Source organism: Zerene cesonia, chromosome 11 (assembly GCF_012273895.1).
Source record: "Zerene cesonia ecotype Mississippi chromosome 11, Zerene_cesonia_1.1, whole genome shotgun sequence".
NCBI lineage: Eukaryota > Metazoa > Arthropoda > Insecta > Lepidoptera > Pieridae > Zerene > Zerene cesonia.
The window spans coordinates 5908976-5927749 of NC_052112.1; the positions used below are offsets into that span (position 1 = coordinate 5908976).

General features: G+C 33.2%; 2 protein-coding genes across 6 annotated transcripts in view; both read right to left on the bottom strand.

The window, feature by feature from the left end:
- The window catches only part of LOC119829987 (probable serine incorporator), a 24096-nt gene that overhangs the window by 510 nt on the left and 4812 nt on the right, over positions 1 to 18774 (bottom strand). The gene's annotated exons all lie outside the window — the stretch shown is intronic.
- On the bottom strand, positions 2828 to 15097 carry LOC119829986 (NAD(P) transhydrogenase, mitochondrial-like). The gene is made up of 23 exons (XM_038352777.1): positions 14945 to 15097; positions 13882 to 14050; positions 13289 to 13443; positions 13028 to 13168; positions 12824 to 12946; positions 12074 to 12261; positions 9736 to 9891; positions 9459 to 9663; positions 8783 to 8989; positions 8534 to 8614; positions 8191 to 8336; positions 7811 to 7899; positions 7641 to 7725; positions 7335 to 7448; positions 6655 to 6821; positions 6251 to 6388; positions 5561 to 5778; positions 4858 to 5009; positions 4317 to 4470; positions 4080 to 4184; positions 3695 to 3814; positions 3519 to 3610; positions 2828 to 3315 (listed from the first exon to the last, which is right to left on the bottom strand). The coding sequence occupies exons 2-23, from the start codon at positions 14034 to 14036 to the stop codon at positions 3169 to 3171; spliced, it is 3138 nt and encodes a 1045-aa protein (XP_038208705.1). The 5' UTR covers positions 14037 to 14050; positions 14945 to 15097; the 3' UTR covers positions 2828 to 3168.

Genomic DNA, 18774 nt, shown 5'->3' on the forward strand with positions numbered 1-18774 from the left:
TTTTTTTCTTTAGTGTAATTCGCAGCTTCGCTCTACGCGAGCGAAGCTGCGGACGGAGAACTACAAAATGTCATACTTTGTGGACTATCGAAGAAAAGGCAGTTTATTATCTTGTCATCGGTAACATAATAATAAATTAATGGACTGGTTACTGTTTTAATTATATGTCTATATATATAAATTGCACATCTGTAGTGTATAAAAAAAAAATATCATTGATTAGTGATTACCACGGGATTCGGAAAATAAGATCATTGCCGTGTTACTAAGCATCATATATGCCATGCGTATGAAATGGGGCCATTAATTTTTTTTAAAGGACATTTACCTGGGTCACAGTATTTCTAGTAATGGACGCAGTTTTAATCTTCTAATCAAAATTTATCGTGTGTCTCATTCGACCGAAGGTCATTACAACTCATTCTGCTATATTAAATTCCAGTTTGTTACTAATGTTTACCGGCATAGTTCCCGTTCCCGTTCGATTTCCGGGATAAAAACTATCCTATGTCCTTTCTCGTGTCGGTTATGCCGTTTTAAGTTATAAATGGTATAACTAACAAGACCTGGGATTTCTACATATGATTTGCTACATTATGGTATTTTAAAAACATGGATTCCTGAACACTTTAAAAATAAACAAACAGTTAAAATTTTATATTTTTATATTCGTAGTATCTTAACTTCTAAAGCAGTCGATATAAAAAAAATCTAGAATATAATGGTGATACATTTTGTTGAAATCCTAAAGCTCCAATTCTGCAAAATATACGAATACATTCAATTTTTTTGTTTTCGATATTCAATATTTAACGTTATAAGAGTTTAAGATGGAATGTGAAATAATTTCTAAGGTTCAGATATCCTTCACGATCTTATTTGTGCGATAATCGTCGTACAATAAAGTTATAAAAAATTTGAAGTTAAACATTTTTGCGTGGTGACCTTATATATTTTTATTTTTTCGTGAGACTAGATAAAAACAGTAGGTATATTTAATACACATAAAAATTAATAAATTGTTAGGTAACAATATAAAAACAATTGACAATTGACATTTAGATCCACTCAGATCAACTTTAGTTATTATCATAGACGTTAGCTCCTTATCAATTCTTCACCCCAACCAACATGAACCCCATGGATGCGCGAGCCCCCGCCGAAAAGAGATACAGTTTGGAGATAGTTGAAAACGAGGCATTTGAAAGGACATTCCAAGGGGAAGAGGCTGACAACTACACACCTTTAACTCTGGTCATAAAATTAACTCGAAATGGAATTACAATAAGTACATACCTAATTGTACAAGCTGCAAAAACCGGCAACAAGATATATGCTTCACGCGATCAAGCAAAAAACTTCTCTGATGATGCAATAAGCAGCGCTGTCTGCACTGCTTGTCCTGACTTGTGGGACAAGATCAAAAGGTCCGGATCAGGTGAAATCGCCCTACCTTTTACTGAACAATCACAAGAATTAATATACGTGCCCCTGAACAAGCAGGTAGCAGCCAATATGATTCTTGCTTTCTTTAATCAAACATTAGATCCTTTAGACAAGATAAGGGAAGTCATCTCCCAAGAAAAAGAGGGCGCTCGCTCAAGAATGGGTAGAGTATTAACGACGTATTATTTGTGTTGTATCAAGTACCTAACTGATGTCGACATGGTGCCAGTGGCACAAGAGGACGGTAGATGCAGATTGATGATAGACGACCTTCAGGCGATACCTACAAAATCCAGGTTGACTTACATGGGGTTAAAATCAGCAAGACGTGAAATTAAGAAAGAGGTCGTCGCGTTTCAGGCAGTCTACGGCGCCTACGTGATGTGCCGCCCAGTCGCTACCAAACGAAGTTTTAGAGAATGGGTATCTAAACGTTACTCTTCTTTTTTGGCTTCTATTCAATACACTCCAGAGACTAATGTGTCTTTACCCATCCAGGAAGGAGGGACATTTGTCAATGAGACTGTAATTGAAAGGGCATTTCTCAGACGAATAGTCTATTCCATAACAAAAATCCAGACTAATGACATTGTACTTTCAGCTATAAAGACGCATGTACGCTTTCTTACCTCATTGTCAGATATGACAACGTACTCTCTGATAAACCAGGTAATCAGTCAGGGAGGTGCTATTATATGTATCAGCCCATTAGCTGGCCAGATTGCTAAATACGCCAGAGAGAGGGAAGAAATAAAAAGGTTAATGGATGCCGAAGGAATTCCGGGAGATGATATAGTTTATTTACATTTGATCAAACCCCACTTCCAATGTTTCCGATCGGCAGATTACCCGGACCTAGTCAAAACAGCTCAAATCATAGATAAGATCGAGCATCCCGGGAACCAGACTCTTGATAATTACAAAGCAAAAATCCAGGGTGCCACCTGCGACGAAAATCAGATTAGACAATTTCTCAAGGTACAAAAAAACACCAGAGGGTTCAGCATTGACGAGAAAGAGAAGACTCAAATCAGCAGTCTGCTCGGACACTCCGCTGAAGCTATTTATGACGAGGCAAAACGGATAGTTAATATTATCCAGAAACGACAAGTAGCAGAAGACTAAACTCTTGCAGAATAATCAAGGAAAATGCATAGTTGGAGACAAAAAATCTTCCATCAATCGTCATCTTTAAAATAAAACATATGTTAAGTATCTGTGGAAGCGCGATTCGGAAAATTATAAATTTATTTATGTTATACTTATATTTAAATAATATATAATATAATAGCATTAAATGTATTTAATTTTCGCTTCATTGTAAAACACATATGTATTGGCATAATTTACTGCATATCATTATAAAAAATAACATCATGTAGATTGTTAAGGCACATATCTTTAGATATATTTATTTTGGAATTTCTATGTTCTAAATATTTTTATAAATTTTCAATATAAAAACAGATCTAAAATTATATTCATCAAAATATTTTCGATTTCAGTCAAATATCATGGCACATCTTATATATATTACCTTATACAAAAATCACAAAATCATAATAAAATGCCTTTTGTGCTACAATTAACTGAAACAATCAAATGTTTTTTATGCATTTTGTTTCTTATAAAATTCTTATAACATTATTTTCTCTATTGCTGAAAAGCACTGCACAATATCCCGTTCAGTTTTATCTATAGAATTGCTAGGATTCTTTTAGTTCAGTTAGATAGTAGTTTTATTTTATCAAGTAGAGCGTCACATGTTTTCTTAGCGTCACCGAGTAACATAGCAGTGTTTGGATTGTAGAAGATTGGATTATCGACCGCCGCATATCCAACTCCCATGGATCTCTTCATGACAACGACCTAAAGAAAAGCAACATCAATATTAAATTCTACAATGTTTAATCGTTTCAAAATATACATTCTATACTATAACAAAACCTGGTTAGAGAGATGATCTATTTTAATAATCTTGGTAGTCCTTTTTGTTTATTTTTTTTGTTATTTTATTTATTTTTTTTATTAAAAGTACAGAATATCAAAAATTAAATAACATTATTTTATACCTGATTTGCTTTCCAAACTTTGAGTACAGGCATTCCCGCAATAGGAGAATCGGGGTCGTCTTCAGCAGCACTGTTTACTGTATCATTAGCTCCTGAAAAATAATAAATTCATTTTAATATATGTACTATTATACTCATCTTGGATTTTCTATAGAAAACTTCTTTAATATTTTTACCAATAACAAGCACTAGATCAGTTTCCGGGAATTCATCGTTAATTTCTTCCATTTCAAATACATCGTCATATGGAACTCCGGCTTCGGCGAGCAAAACATTCAACTGACCAGGCATACGACCTTAAATCATAAAAACGTTTAATATAAACTTCTAAAAATAAATTAACCAAATTTTTTAAGTTCTTTGTATATGTAAGTATGTACTGTACTTTAAATTTAAAAAACCAATAATTATATTTAGCAAAAAAATTAATGAGATAACGGGAGTGCCGAGGTATGAAACCAAAAAAAAAAAAATACAATCGAATTGACAGCCTATATTATATATTCTCTTGTTGGCTCTGTTAAAAAAATATTATTTAAAGGAAATTCTATAGAAACATACCAGCAACTGGATGGATAGCGAAGCGCACTTTCTTTCCGACATTCTTCAGTATGTTTACTAATTCTGCAATTGGATATTGAGCCTTTGCTACACATAGTCCATAACCTAAGAAAACAATAATAATAGCGTGGTTAATAATTATGTACAGTAAAATACATTAGCCTATAGTAATTTGTTTTAACTTTTCCGAGTACCATCGTATATCATAAGAGACGTGTGCTAATAGTTAACACATACCAGGTGTAATAATAATATTTGAAGCGCGGTTAATAAGATCGGCGACGGAGTCCACATTCATTTCAGTGTGAGTGGCGCCCGCGGGCCGCGCCGACCCGCTCGACGTCACACCGTAACCGCCCAGGATCACATTAGGAAGCGAGCGGTTCATTGCCTGGAAAATGTAATAATTCGAATAATGCAGAACAAAAAACCTTTACCGTAAAACTGTGATTTAGTATAACTAATGTATGGGAAAGCATTTATTTTTAATATATTTCAAAAGGCCCAGTAGAGTAGTCCTTGTTGACAATAACAAAACACTCATCTACAAATTATACTAATATAACACAGTTTTTATATTAAGTATTTATATCAAGTAATTATATTAAGGTAAAGTTTACGAATTTTTGGCGTTGTAGATATGGATCTACTGAACCAATTTCAAAAAATATTTTACCATTAATACGGGCTATATTTTTTTTCATCTTAAGGAGATAGTTCTCAAATAAAAATCGGATTTATCAAAATTAATTTTAGTGTACAAAATACTTCACATTACCTTGCACATAATATAAGACAGGATAGCTCCCGAGCTTCCAATGAGTGCGCCCACAATGGTCATGAGCGAGTTGTTCAGCATGAAGCCCTCAGCGCACAGAGCCCATCCCGAGTAACTGTTCAAAACTGTTATCACTACAGGCATGTCCGCTCCTAATTGAGAAAATATATATTTTATAGTGTAAATATACGACATACTTATACAGCTGTAATTAAGAAAGTAACCAGACAATAGCTGTATTTCAAAAATAAAGGTCTTTATTATAGCGACATAATCGACAGCATTCATTTTTGTTAGACCATGAAAGAGCTTTATGGGAATCGAGCACGCTTCGGCACTAAGTGGGCTAGCTCGCTCGGGGAAAGTACCACCGAAGACCGGTGTGACATACTAGAAGCTACTGTGTTTCCTTTTCTTCACCCTTGTATGGACCAGTATTTATTCTATCCAGTCGACAATCTTTTCCTTATCCGTTAACCTTTAAAAGCGGATGGTACATTTGCAGAGTAGTGCCTCTGCAAATGTCCATGAACGGTGGTGATCGCTTACCATTATAGATCCAGGCAGACCAAAATTATACCATGGTATGATTTTAGTACATGGAGATACTTAGGAAGCTACAATGGCTACTTTTCATCGCGGTGAAACATCTCATTCTCAATTAAAATTTCGATCGAGCCGCGGTATCAGCTCCGCCGCGCACCTCCGATAGCCGCGGTGAGCGTGAGCCCCTGCACGGCGCTGAGCAGCGCGGCGGCGGAGAGCAGCGGCAGGCCGGGCGCGTCGGGCAGCGCCACGAGCGCGCCGCCGCAGCCGAGCGCGCCCGCCAGCAGCCCCGCGTTCAGCGCGTGCCGCCCGGGCAGCAGCAGCGGCGCCGACGACAGCGAGCCCTGCAGCTTGCCGTACGCGACCAGCGACCCGCTGCCGACCGATATCATTAATTAAACGAAACACTCACAATCGCTAAACAATCTTATTCGAAAGTGTTTTCGTATTGTCACTCAAGTAGATCTTTAAGATCAGCAATAGCATTATTTCAATTAAGTTCAATTCAGTTAAATACGTAATAGTTGTCATTACGTCACATCGACCAGAGGCAATAATTACGTCGTTTTTATATCAATGTTGTCACGCAAACGTGTAGTAATAAGATGCGCCGCGGACACATTCGAGTGCAATAGTCTATTTGTTTATAAGAGGTTAATGTTATTATTTTATCATAATATTAAGGTAAAAGACCATTAAGAGAAACATAACAATACCAAGACAAAATTATAATACAAAAGGCAGCCTTTTTTATTTGTCTCCATAAAGACAGAATAAAACTATCTTCACTATTTCACAATTTTATCCTATAAAATTAAACAAAAGCCTCAAATAAAATTGCACATACGTGAACGTTATTCCACCGATGTATGTGCCAAGGAAGAGCGACGTCTTCAGCGTAGCAGCGGTAGGGTCGAGGGCCATAGCAGGAAAGTCATGCATGTATGTGGCGATACACGTTAGGACGGCTGCCATACCTACCAGACTGTACACACATAACAACTTTAGTAAAAAATATGATATAAATCTGTAAAGGATGTTCATGCTTCAAAAGCAATGTACAATATTCAGAGCACTTTTTATAAGTTATAAATATTAATTTATATTATAAATTAATTATAACATACTTTATACGAATTAGTATCTTATTTCTACAATGTACATAATATACTAATTTTGTGTATGAATTGAATTGAAAATCTGTTTCAAATTTAAAAGATAGACTAGGAACTTAAAAAAAGTAAATTTTACCTATGGAAACCAGCTACCAGTTGTGGTAAGTCAGTTATCTCAATCCTCTTAGCAATTGTACCACCAAGAGCGCCGCCTATACCCGCAACACCCAACATTTGGGCTAGAACTTCAGCGCTAGGTGTTATCGCACCCAACGTAGCAGCAATACCACCGGCGACACCGATCTAAAACAAACCCTTGTTACCAACACATTCATGGTGAATAAAAAAAAAACAATAAATAAGAATAATGCAACCTCATATTACTAAAGAATCATCAAAACTTCGACGAGCTGAACCCAAGTTGCCTCATTAAAAATAATTGTACAATAACAGTATGCAATCAATTGTTTAGACTTTACAACTATTGATTAATATGAACTGTTATTGCGATCCGAATATAACTACAACATCTTTTTATTTGATTCACTAAAATGAATATAAAAAAGCAATATCTAGTAACATATGGTTACTAAACGAAATTATATGTTGATGTAGGAATTATCTTCAAATGATCATGATATCTCAATGCCTTTACAATGATCAATAGATTGAAACTAATGTCATCAAGATTACAATGAGCGGGTCAAGCTTGGGTTGAGTCTATAGCTACGTCTTTTTCTTTATGAATGCCTTTTCTAATCATCGGTTGCATTATATGATGAAGACAAATTTGAATATGTCCATTATGTTACATACCATACCAAGGTAATTTCCTTTTCTGGCTGTGGTCTGTGAACTGAGACCGGCGAGGGCGCCAACACAGCAAAGTGAAGATGCAAGATACGCCATTTGGTGGACCTCAGGATAGCCCTAGTTTGACAAAAACATGGTATATAACGTCGATCTTCTGCAGTGAAAAAAAAAATGGACGGATGTCCTAACTTCCCCAGAGCGAGCTGACTCAATTCATGCCGAAGGGTACTCGACTCCTCGACATTTGGAATATCAATATTTCATTTATTTCGCCATTTCCTCAGCCTACTTTTTTATTCCTATATTTACCTGCATAGCGGTGACGATATAGCCACCGAGTAGCGCAGCTGCGGGGATGCCATATAGGTATCCGTATTCCGGTGGATCACCTGGCCTAGGAAGGACAAAAAATATTGATCAGTTTTTTTTTATTTATTTTCCTTAATTATTGTTTTTTATATACTTTCATCCATGCATACCTCTTGAACATATCCAGCATCCGCTGTGTTACTAAAAAGCCACCAAAAACGTTTACGAATGAAATCAATGCTGCAGTACTAGCCAACCACTGTGAATGAAAAATTATAATTAAGGTAGAAAGTTAGTTTTGATTTACGGTCATGTGCTTATTGATACATAAGTATGCGAAAGCAATATTAGTGTGAAAGATGTTTCTATTAATACTGTGATGCAAGGTTATTTTACTAGAAAAAAGGCAATTAATGTTCATTAATCATCACCAACAATGTTGATTATAAAAGTTACATTAATATACTTTGTAAATTTGTGGTATGTATGTGCAGCAAGTTTAACGTATGATTTGATTTTATATTTGTATTTTGTGATTATTTTTCTTCACCTGCACTGGGGTTTCGGGGACATATCCACCGCCCATGAGCAACAAGCCGCCAACAGCCGTGATGCCAGATACCGCATTGGTTACTGACATTAAGGGTGAATGTAAGGCCGGAACAACGCCCCACACGGTATGGTAACCCACAACACCTATTAGAGAAATCAAATACAGTTGATGGGGTGTTTTCAATAATTCCAAAAAGGAAATCGATATCAACTCAAAAAAACACCATTATGAAAGAGACAATTTATTAAGACAACGGTAAAAATAACTCATCATCATTAAATTATATTTTAAAATATACGTAAAAACATAAATAATAAAACAACTTGTTACAAAATCTCACCTGATAATGCTAATGTTGTGGTCATTGTTGTGAATGCAGGATTTGGTGAAGCCATTCCCAAGCCAATCAAACTCGCCATGCCTGTGGAATGGAGACAATGTACATACTTCTACATATTGTAAATTAGTGCATCATTGTTCACATTTGCATCTCCAATGAATCCATGTTGAGGTTTTGACTAATTTGTGTTAATTATTATGCTAAGTCAAATGAAAATTATTATTTTCTAATCTTTTGGTTATATTTTACCTGTAGAATACAAGAAGGCGTCTTTCATAGTCTCGTTGAAGGGATTCGGCGGTTCCGGTTGCGCGAGTGCGGCTGGTTTGGGCGCGGCCTGCGCGGGCGCCATACTGGGCGGGGGCGGCGCTGGCCACAACAGCTCTCCCGCTTTTAGTACTATAGCTCCACGAGTTACTTCATCTTCGAGGTTGATGTGGAAGTGGTCGTTCGTGCCTGGCGGAAACAGTTCGGATGTAAAGTTTTAGTATTGTTATATTTCTTGACAGATAAATATTTTTTTTTTTTAGTTTTACTCCTATTTAAGCAGACCATGTAACTTGATAAGAAATAAATTTATTTTATTATTATATATTTTAAGTTGATTGTAATTTCATACTATAATGATTTATTGGGTAATCTATATTATAGCACTATAAGTTTTATAAATTTAGCTATATGAAATCAGAGAATTGGCCAACATCTATTTTTCATATCCCTAAATGATAAAAGTAAGGCAAAACAGGGTCGGCCGGGTCAGCTAGTATTCTATACAGAATTTTAAAAATTAATTAAATTAATTAACAAACTTAATTGCAAAAAGATTTATGAAGGTTAATACACCGTCAAGCAATTAAAATTCTGAATTCTTGTAAGTACACAAAACCGTAAAGTTATTTCTAGATCGTTATGAACTGTTTCTTACCTAAACTGAATAGGAACGCCGAAATATTGTTTGCATATAATGTGGACGCATGACTGGGCATTCGGCTAGGCAAGTCCGTAAGACCTATGTGTGTGACGTCATGAACTTTTACTACCTCTCCCTTTTTGGTGGTTTCAATGTTACCACCCATTTCTGCCGCCAAGTCGACAATAACGCTACCTGGAGCCATATCACGAACAGCATCCTAAAACAAAGCAAATTTAATGAATTCCGAATAAGCTAATATGCGTCAGTTTGATGATTTAAACAATTTTACCTCGAGAATTAGTAATGGCGCTGGTTTTCCCGGAATAAGAGCTGTACTAATAACAACATCGGATGTTCTCGCTTTTTTGCCAAGCAGCGCTCGTTCAGCTCGCAAAAACTCTTCACTCATTTCTTTAGCATAGCCGCCTTCGCCCGCTCCTTCTTCCTGTACGAAATAATTCTTCTTATTTACTCAATTCAACACCAATTAGACCTGTTTGTGGAGATAATATCAAATAAAAATGAACATACAAAAATAAAATTTACTAGATGTAATCTTGTTTTATCTCGTTTTTACTGCAATGACCTGGCTACAATTGAAATATTTTTTATAAACAAGAAGTTTAATATATTAATGTCTATCGACAAAAAAATTTTGTTATATTTTGGCTTATCATTAATTCCTAACGAATTTAATATTTACTAACAACTTGGAAAAATACGCAAACAATGTAATTAAATAAAGATAGTGAAAAAAAAAGTCTGATAATAGATATGATATGGCGGCAATAATATTGCAGGAAAAGGTATATATATCATATCCAATATATATAAGAAAAATATGTCAAACGATAAAATTGTATTAAATACGTTTAAACATCAAAGATAGCCTTGTTACAGTTGATATGGTAACCGCTATTATGCAGTGAACAAACAAATACACATCTACGTAAAACGTAATACTAACTTATAAACTAGATAATACTGCATACATTTATTTGTACTTTATTGAGTGCTCAATACCATGTATCTATTTACAATTAAGAATTCTTAGTTTTACAGTATATAAGCTACTAGTTTATCGCCCACAGCTTTTGGCTTCTTAGCCAAAGGAAGGGATAGTAACTTCCGGGGTTTTTCCAGTATAGTTCTTGTACTCGTAAAATTTCTGTGAAAAAAATAATTAATATCTACTTATGTATCAGGACCCAAACTATCTCTGTACCAAACTTCGCAGACCGGCCAGCGCGCTTATCTCAGAAACTCCTGAAATTAGCGCGTTGAAGCAATAAAACAAATTCTTCATTATTGTATGTTAGTATAAATATAGGTAATGTAATAGTTTACATTGTTTTTTTGCATTCCGTTACTAAATTCTACGAAAGCATTAATTAATTGTGCCTATTTTAAGACCGGTGACACAAATTAACGATGGTGCAGTTGCCCATAGCAGATAGCACATAGATAAATATAAATGCACGTGAATTGTAGACAAAATTAATATGACTCCATCAAGAAATTATAATTACGTGATAAGTTACGTATAGCCATAACATGATACTTTAACCGCATTGCATGTATTACGCCCGTGACTCGGCCATTCACATAAAATAATCGGATCGAGTAGATTGGTCATAATTGATCAGCCATTGTTTATTTAAAACTCAACCGATCTCTTCGTTTAAATATAGATGTGTATACAGTATAGAACAGTTATATTTGATAAGAAAAATGTATAAGAATATTGGTTATATCTTGTTAATACTGGATTTTTAAATAGATAAGATTCAAAACAAACCTGTGTATCAAGCGAGAAGAAAAGAGTTAATGTTTGTTCCAATTCTATCAATTATTGTACTTTAAGCATACATTCATTTAATAAAGACAGCTTATAATAGACCTCACAACGTGGCATATTTAGATTTCACAGTAACCACGTTGTGTACAAAAGAAAAATTACAAAAATTAATGGTTTGTGCTCACCTCTATTAAATCATTAGTAAAAAGATATGCGAATAAAATATCCTTCACCCATTTGATTGCCTCATTGATAAAGTGAATAACGAGTGAGAATATAATTCAGGTGTCCTCGGTTCTTTTTTCAGTGCGAACTTACAAAAATAAAGTTTTAGTTCAACAGGACAAGAAAGGTTGATTACATATTGTCCATAAAGGATATCGATCAATAAAACAGATGTATCATATCTTCAGGGCCTTCACATATGACACATTCACCAATTAATGGATGAAATCAAAAATAACTATTGTTTAATTTTTAGTTTTATAGCATTGAAAATTTCAAAATTTCTCATAACTATTGTTATCTACTTTATTAATACAGAAAACACATTTTTTTAATTAACCCAATAATTACGCTTCGGCTAGAATTAATTCGGCCAAAGTACATAGGTAGTAAAAGAAATAGTACACACAGGCAAAAATTAAATGCACAATCATCTACACTTATCCAAATCAGTGAGCATTGGGCTTCTGTGACCGAAAATATTGTGAAGACACCAGCATATAGGATATATGTAGATAAATAAAAACACCCACATCATGTGACATAAGCTGTAGCTAAGTTTGGTTTGTAGCTACAGCTAAATAAAACACGCACAATAACCCACCTTAACATCCATAGTAATGAACTGAGCCCCCAAACTCTCGATCTGCTCTCGCACGGCCGGTCTGGTGTCGAACGCCCGCACGGCGGCGCCCATGCAGCGCGCCTGCGCCGCCGCCGCGAGCCCCGCCACGCCGCCGCCCACCACCAGCACGCGGCACGGCGGCACGCGCCCCGCTGCTGTCATCTGACCTGGTGCATACACACTCTGTATAAGACTTCTTTTATACTATATGGGCTTAGGTTTGAACGCTACCCAACCTGATGTTAGCAGTGATGCTCTGTAGTCTGTATGTGGGAGCTTGCCTACCTAGAGAGGAAGCCTACTAAATCTGTCAGTCATACTGGAATAGTGTGATACTCCAAAGGTATAGGTAGGAAATGTTCTTACAGTTCTTCCTTTTAAGTGTTAAATAATGATTTAACATAAAAATTCATGTTAATTTGCTACTACATATATCTATTTCTTAAACCACATTTAAAAAATTTAACTATAATTAGCTTCTAAATTTAAAGAACAGTACCATTCATAATTGTGTTTAAAATAAAATTGTATTCTGAATGCAAATTAATTCTTGACCTTGACACCCAAAACCTAACTTTTATTTTGCATGAATTTATATTTCTGTTATATACAACATTGAGCTCTATATGTAAAGCAATAAGAAACAAATTAATCATAACACACACAAAATAATTGAATGTTACTTGGGATTATTAAACTTGATATAGCAATAGCACATATATTACATACCTGAGAAAAAACGAGGAAAATGTGCTGCAGCTTCAATCACAGCCCTATATCCTGCTACATTAGCCATTGAGCTCAGAGCATCAAATACCTGGGCACGGCTGATACGAGGTATGCAGTCCATAGCTTAGAAAAGAAACAATTTAAAATAAAATATTAATTATAATTATTGTATCAAGCTTCACCTTAAAACTTAATACAACTTACCAAATGCATTTACTTTTTTGGCAGCTAATTTTTGAATTAAATCTTGATTTTGAGCAGGGTACATGAATGAAATTAAGGTCCCCTCATCTCTTATATTTTTAAGTTCCACATCTGCTACTGGTCGCACTTTAAGGATTATATCTAAAAATCAATGAGTATTATGTTTTTATTCAAAGAAGAACAGTTTTAACTATTTGATATTATAAGTTGTATAACATCTTCTATTAAGTACATGAAAAGTATAAAATTAAGAGTTTTTACCAGATTGAAAGGTATCTTTTAAACTTGTTACTTTTGCACCAGCCTCTTCATAAATTTTATTAGGGAAATTGGCTAAATTCCCTGCATTTTCTTCTATATTAACGGTAAAACCTTTTTTAACTAATTTATTTACAACAGCCGGTACAAGAGCCACTCTGAAATAAAATAATATAATAGAAGAACAAAAAGTCGATTAATCCTGAGGAAGATATATAGGTATACTAGCTTTTGCCGTGCTTTTTTCACACATGTTCGGAGTAGTTTAGTAGATTTAATAATACATATAAACCTTCCTCACTCTATCTATTAAACAAAAACCCCATCAAGATCCATTGCGTAGTTTTAAAGATTTAAGCATAAGGAGATAGGGACAGAGTAAATGTCTTTGTTTTGTACTATGCAGTGATGCTCTGCTAAGATTATTTAATGACTTATGAAAACAGTTATTAAAATTATAAACAGGTAATTATCTACATTGAAAAATTGTGAAGCACCTTAAAAATTATAACAGATATAAAAGCTTACAACTGGCTGGGATTGTAACATGGGATATTGCACATCTGGAGTCGATTAATATTATTCATTATATTTACCTTCTTTCATTTTCCCAAATCTCTTTTGGAACACCAACACTGAGTTTACTATAGGGCACGCCTTCAACTTTGTTTGTAGATGAACAATAAAGTCTTCTTTGCCATGATTGAGGTAATGGCTTGGCAATACGCAATATCCTCAGGCAGCCACACATATTGATGTGTTACTCTGTTACAGGAAACAATTCATTGTTTTAAAGACTAATTCAAATACTTTTCTCAACATACAGTCTAATTAAGGTTATGTTGATCGTTCAGAAGATAGGTACTTTCATCTTGCGTCTTGATAAATGAATCCACATAATAAATGTAAACAAAGTGTTTTTGTTTTCCAATTTTTATTTAAAGGCATGTTTAATATAAATTTCTGAATAATAATTCTGTCCGCAGCGGTACTCGACGCACGTTGCCGTTTTTTTTAAATCTTTTTTAAACACATAAATCAAAATGACATTGACAGAACCCAAAGCTTTTGGAACAGGGTGGTATTGATAAAAAACAATAATCTATCATTTCTATTTTTTCTTTTCCATACTATGACTTGCTTCATTAATATGAAAAATATTTTCACTAATGTGAATTTTATGATGTGATGTTAAATTGAACTTTATATTAAATCAGTTTGCCATATTCTTAGGCTTTCCAAAGACATAACGTGTTATTTAAAAACTAGTCCAATAATTATGAATATAAATTAAAAGTCAAATTTATAAATAAATAGTTACGTGATACGTATCTATCCTATCTATTTCTTGTATTATCAATTTCGTCAGAATAAATTTATAAAGCATTTCAATGCTAAAAAAATTATAAATTATATCTATTTATCTTATAATTCGTAGAAATTTAATCTGAAAATGAAAGTTTTCAAATAACAATAATATTGTAATTAATACACATAATTCATCGATAAAAAAAAACACAAAACTCTTCTCTTTTTAATTTGGAAATTGTCTTATGTAGACTTTTTATTAATGTATATATAAACGACGACAAGTAATTCATGAAAAAGAATTGAATGGTGAGGACCTACATAAATGAATGAATAAATAAATATACTTACTAAATTAGTTACGTTAGAGTAGTAACATATGGTCACCAGTCGGTATGGATTCCACGTTCAAACTATCATAAATGAGACTTTTTTTTAAAGTAAATATCTTTATCTTTGCTTGTACACACGACGCAGGGGCGCTGAGGAACCAAGCGGCACTAAAAGCCAACTCGTAGAAATAATATTTTTGTCTCGACTCCGACAGAGCCGGCCGCCGGCCGGTGCCGCAACCAGTGGGCGTCGCGGGCGCGTCGTTCGACGCTCTCACTCTATCAAAGATTAAGAAATGTTCAGAACTGCATTATTGGCGGCATGAAACAACCTAAAACCAACAAATAGAATTATTCATTTTTCAAAAAGTCATTCATTGCAATTTTAACGTTGTATCATTTTCAAAATATCAATATCATATCAATTTAGCCAAAGGTTCAGAACTTAATTAGAATGTGAACTAAATTATTTTATTAATTAGTATTTTGTTCCATGCTGCTTGTATTGGATATAGAATTATAAGGATCATGAATTGTCGCCAAATCATATTTAAAAAATGGGGGTATAGATGACTAAATACAACTTGCTATTTAAGTAAAGTATCACGAATTCAACATTCAGTTATCTCGCAAATATGACTGTCTTGTTAATATATTCCTGTTTGATAAATTGAGGTACTTTAGTAAAGTGGCATTGCTGTTTTAATGAAGAAGCTACTCTTTGATACTGCAATATTGTTCAGAAGTCTGAACGTGTAAATAAAGTAGGCAGACACGTACATTCATAGCTGACTGTCTCGTTCGTAGCACGCGAAGTCGTTTGTGTGAAAAAAGACTGATTAGATAGCACGATATTTTCTAATTATCTGTTTCTTTGGTTATCTAATAGGTTTCTAACTCATTGGCCGAGCAAAAACGGTAGAAAGTCTGATAATTATGGCTGTAAATAATAGCAAAAAAATTTTAAAATTGATCTCGGAACAAGTCACTAATTCGTCGAGAAATTGTAAGTACCCCCCAACATAAATAATATATCTATAACAAAACAAATATATAAAACTGTCAAATTTACCCAACTTAAAAGTATGGGAATGTCTGATGTCACTTTTTGTTTCTACTTCTTTATAAATACGATACAACATACGATACTGTAAAGTTTATCACTTTTTTATGAATCATATACAAATTTAATTGCAATAGGATTTACCATTCTTCAATATAAACTGCAAATATATTAACAATCCTATTAGTTAATAGAAATTTTATACATGTTGCACAAACATTAAGTTTTATGGATAAATGTATCAAAATGAAGTAGTTAAATTAATAATAACAGTGCTTTATTAACCAGATGGCACCGCAAAGAGGGTTGTTGCTTCAAAACCCATTGTGGAAATGGACGGTGATGAAATGACCCGCATCATTTGGGAAAAAATTAAAGAAAAACTTATCTTCCCATATGTCAAGGTAAGATAAATAATATCATAGATATTGTATTAAACATAGTAGTATTACTGTGCGGTATTTAGTCTTTCTTGTACTTACCTAAGGCTATTTCATTTTCAAAAGCAATAAATTTGGGGAAGATAATGTCTGTCAATGTAGAATTATTTCATGCTTTAAGTTATAATATATTTAATTATATATATCTTTTTTTTAATATATTGTGGGAAACTTTTTTCTAAATAAAATTTTAATTTTTTTTTTTTTATTTTCATTAAATAAATTGACATAATATCATAGTACCTATATTGAAAATAACTTTATTATACTATTTTAATGTAGGAGAGTTGTAAAATATATTTATTGGATATTATGATTATTATGTCAATGAGGTAAGCTATATGATTTTAGACCATACATTGTTTCATACATGTTACAAATGAAATAAATAAATATTTAAATTTTATGAATGATCACCACTCTAGGTTATATATTATTTAGATTTAAAGTGTTATTAGTTAATATTAAAATTATTAGTTTAGTTATTTTATTGAATAAGTAATTAAAAATATACTGCCAGTATAAAGAATTAGTACTGATAAAACCTCTTTTTATTTTTATTAAGTTTTAAAGACCTCATATTTGTTTGTCTTGCTAAAATAATGTGTGCAAAGACCTTTTCTATTGCAGTTAATAAAGATAATAAAATGTAATTGGACCAAGTAGTAGGTCAACACTTTATAATAACAACATGTGCGTACTGAATGAGAAATTTATTTTCGTTGTTTTCATTCTCTGAATTACATTATAAAATGTGGCTAATAATATTTTGAATTTAATTATTACTTGCTGTTTCCGCGGTTTCGCCCGTAGTATATGTATAGCCTATGGCACTCAGTGAGATTAAAGCATTTTTATGATGAAAGAATTTTTAAAATCCGTCCATGTGTCCAGTAGTTTTTGTGTGAAAACATAACAGGTATAGTTACATACAAATCTTTACTCTTTATGAAATAAGTATAGATTTAATTAATATAGTTTGAAAAATGCTTTGGTGTAATATAAATAAATAAAAGAGTTCAGTATATTGGGTTTGAGTGTACACTGTTTCATATGGTTATGTCACAATTATTGTACTATAGCATTTTATAAAAGTATGTGTCGTTGTAAAGTAATTTATAATAGTAGTTTACCTAAGATTATTGTTATATAATAAATTTCTGATATTGATACAGAATGATTTAATTTGGAAATAAAAAAAGATAACAAAATAATTTGCAATTACGATAGCGCATTGAAAAGAAAAAGTGTGGAAAAGTTCTCGATAAATAAAAAGTAAAATACATAATTAACGCGCAAGAATCATTTGTTGTCAATAAATAATCATTATTGTAAATTTTAGTATTATAGCAATTGAATGCTTTACAAAAGAAAATAATTAAAAAAAAAGCGGAATAATAGATGCTCTTAGGCACATAAAACCTAGAGTTTAGAAGAAATTCGATTGCTGAGAGGTCGTGGGCGGCCGAGAGTTCAGGCGTTAACGAGCTGTGGGTGCTCTATTTCTTTCTTAGTATTTTTGAAAATATACACATTAGCTCATCCTATCCACTCGGCCACCACTATACAATATATTAAAGTAACGGTGAATGTTTGCGGGTTAAAAGCTAGTTTGAGTTTGTGGACATACTTAAGTTTAACAGTTATTTATTGTTGACTGGAATTTAAAACGTGTTTTCTTAAAATATCTTGTCAAGGACTGAACTGGTTTTCACTTGCAATTCTCAAAAGTTGTATGGCCTTTCGATATCGACATTTAAAACGTAAATGATTTGGATTTCATAAAAAAATCATGTAAATGAAATTATACATATTTAAAATCATGCAATTTGATCATAACTAATTGTTTTATAAATTTATTTATAAATCTACTCAAAAAATAGTTTGTCTTTAGGTATATCAGTGCAAGTAATTCCCTCGTTATGCGTAATTGTACCTTATCAAATGGCATTATGTGCCGCACTTATCAACAGTTTACTGGGGCAATGTTTTGAGCAATGTTTCAATGAATTACGATTTCAATTGTTGTTGATAAGCAAATATTTGGTACAAACAAGTGTAAAATCGCGACTTTATTTTCAGTAGATTGTACTGTAAAGTCCTCAAATAAATGCTGTATTAATATGTCCAGTAATTATAAAATTACGGTTTTAGTAAAATTATACGTCATAAAAGAAAAGGTACACGATATATTATCCGGTAATTTAATTTTTAATTTAGAATTGATAGTAGCCAAAGTTTTAAATAGCAACGTATCTCGCGGAAACACTAATAGTCTAAGATCCGGCCGCGTGATTTATACGTTCATATGTTTGATTAATAATATATAATTTTTATCAATATTTA

Excerpts from the sequence above, each read along its gene's own strand:
- LOC119829986 (XM_038352777.1), bottom strand. The coding sequence starts at position 14,036 with ATGTGTGGCTGCCTGAGGATATTGCGTATTGCCAAGCCATTACCTCAA. Across the intron at positions 9,664-9,735 it reads CGCCATTACTAATTCTCGAG|GATGCTGTTCGTGATATGGC; the intron begins GTAAAATTGTTT and ends GCTTTGTTTTAG. Across the intron at positions 4,185-4,316 it reads AAATATTATTATTACACCTG|GTTATGGACTATGTGTAGCA; the intron begins GTATGTGTTAAC and ends TTGTTTTCTTAG.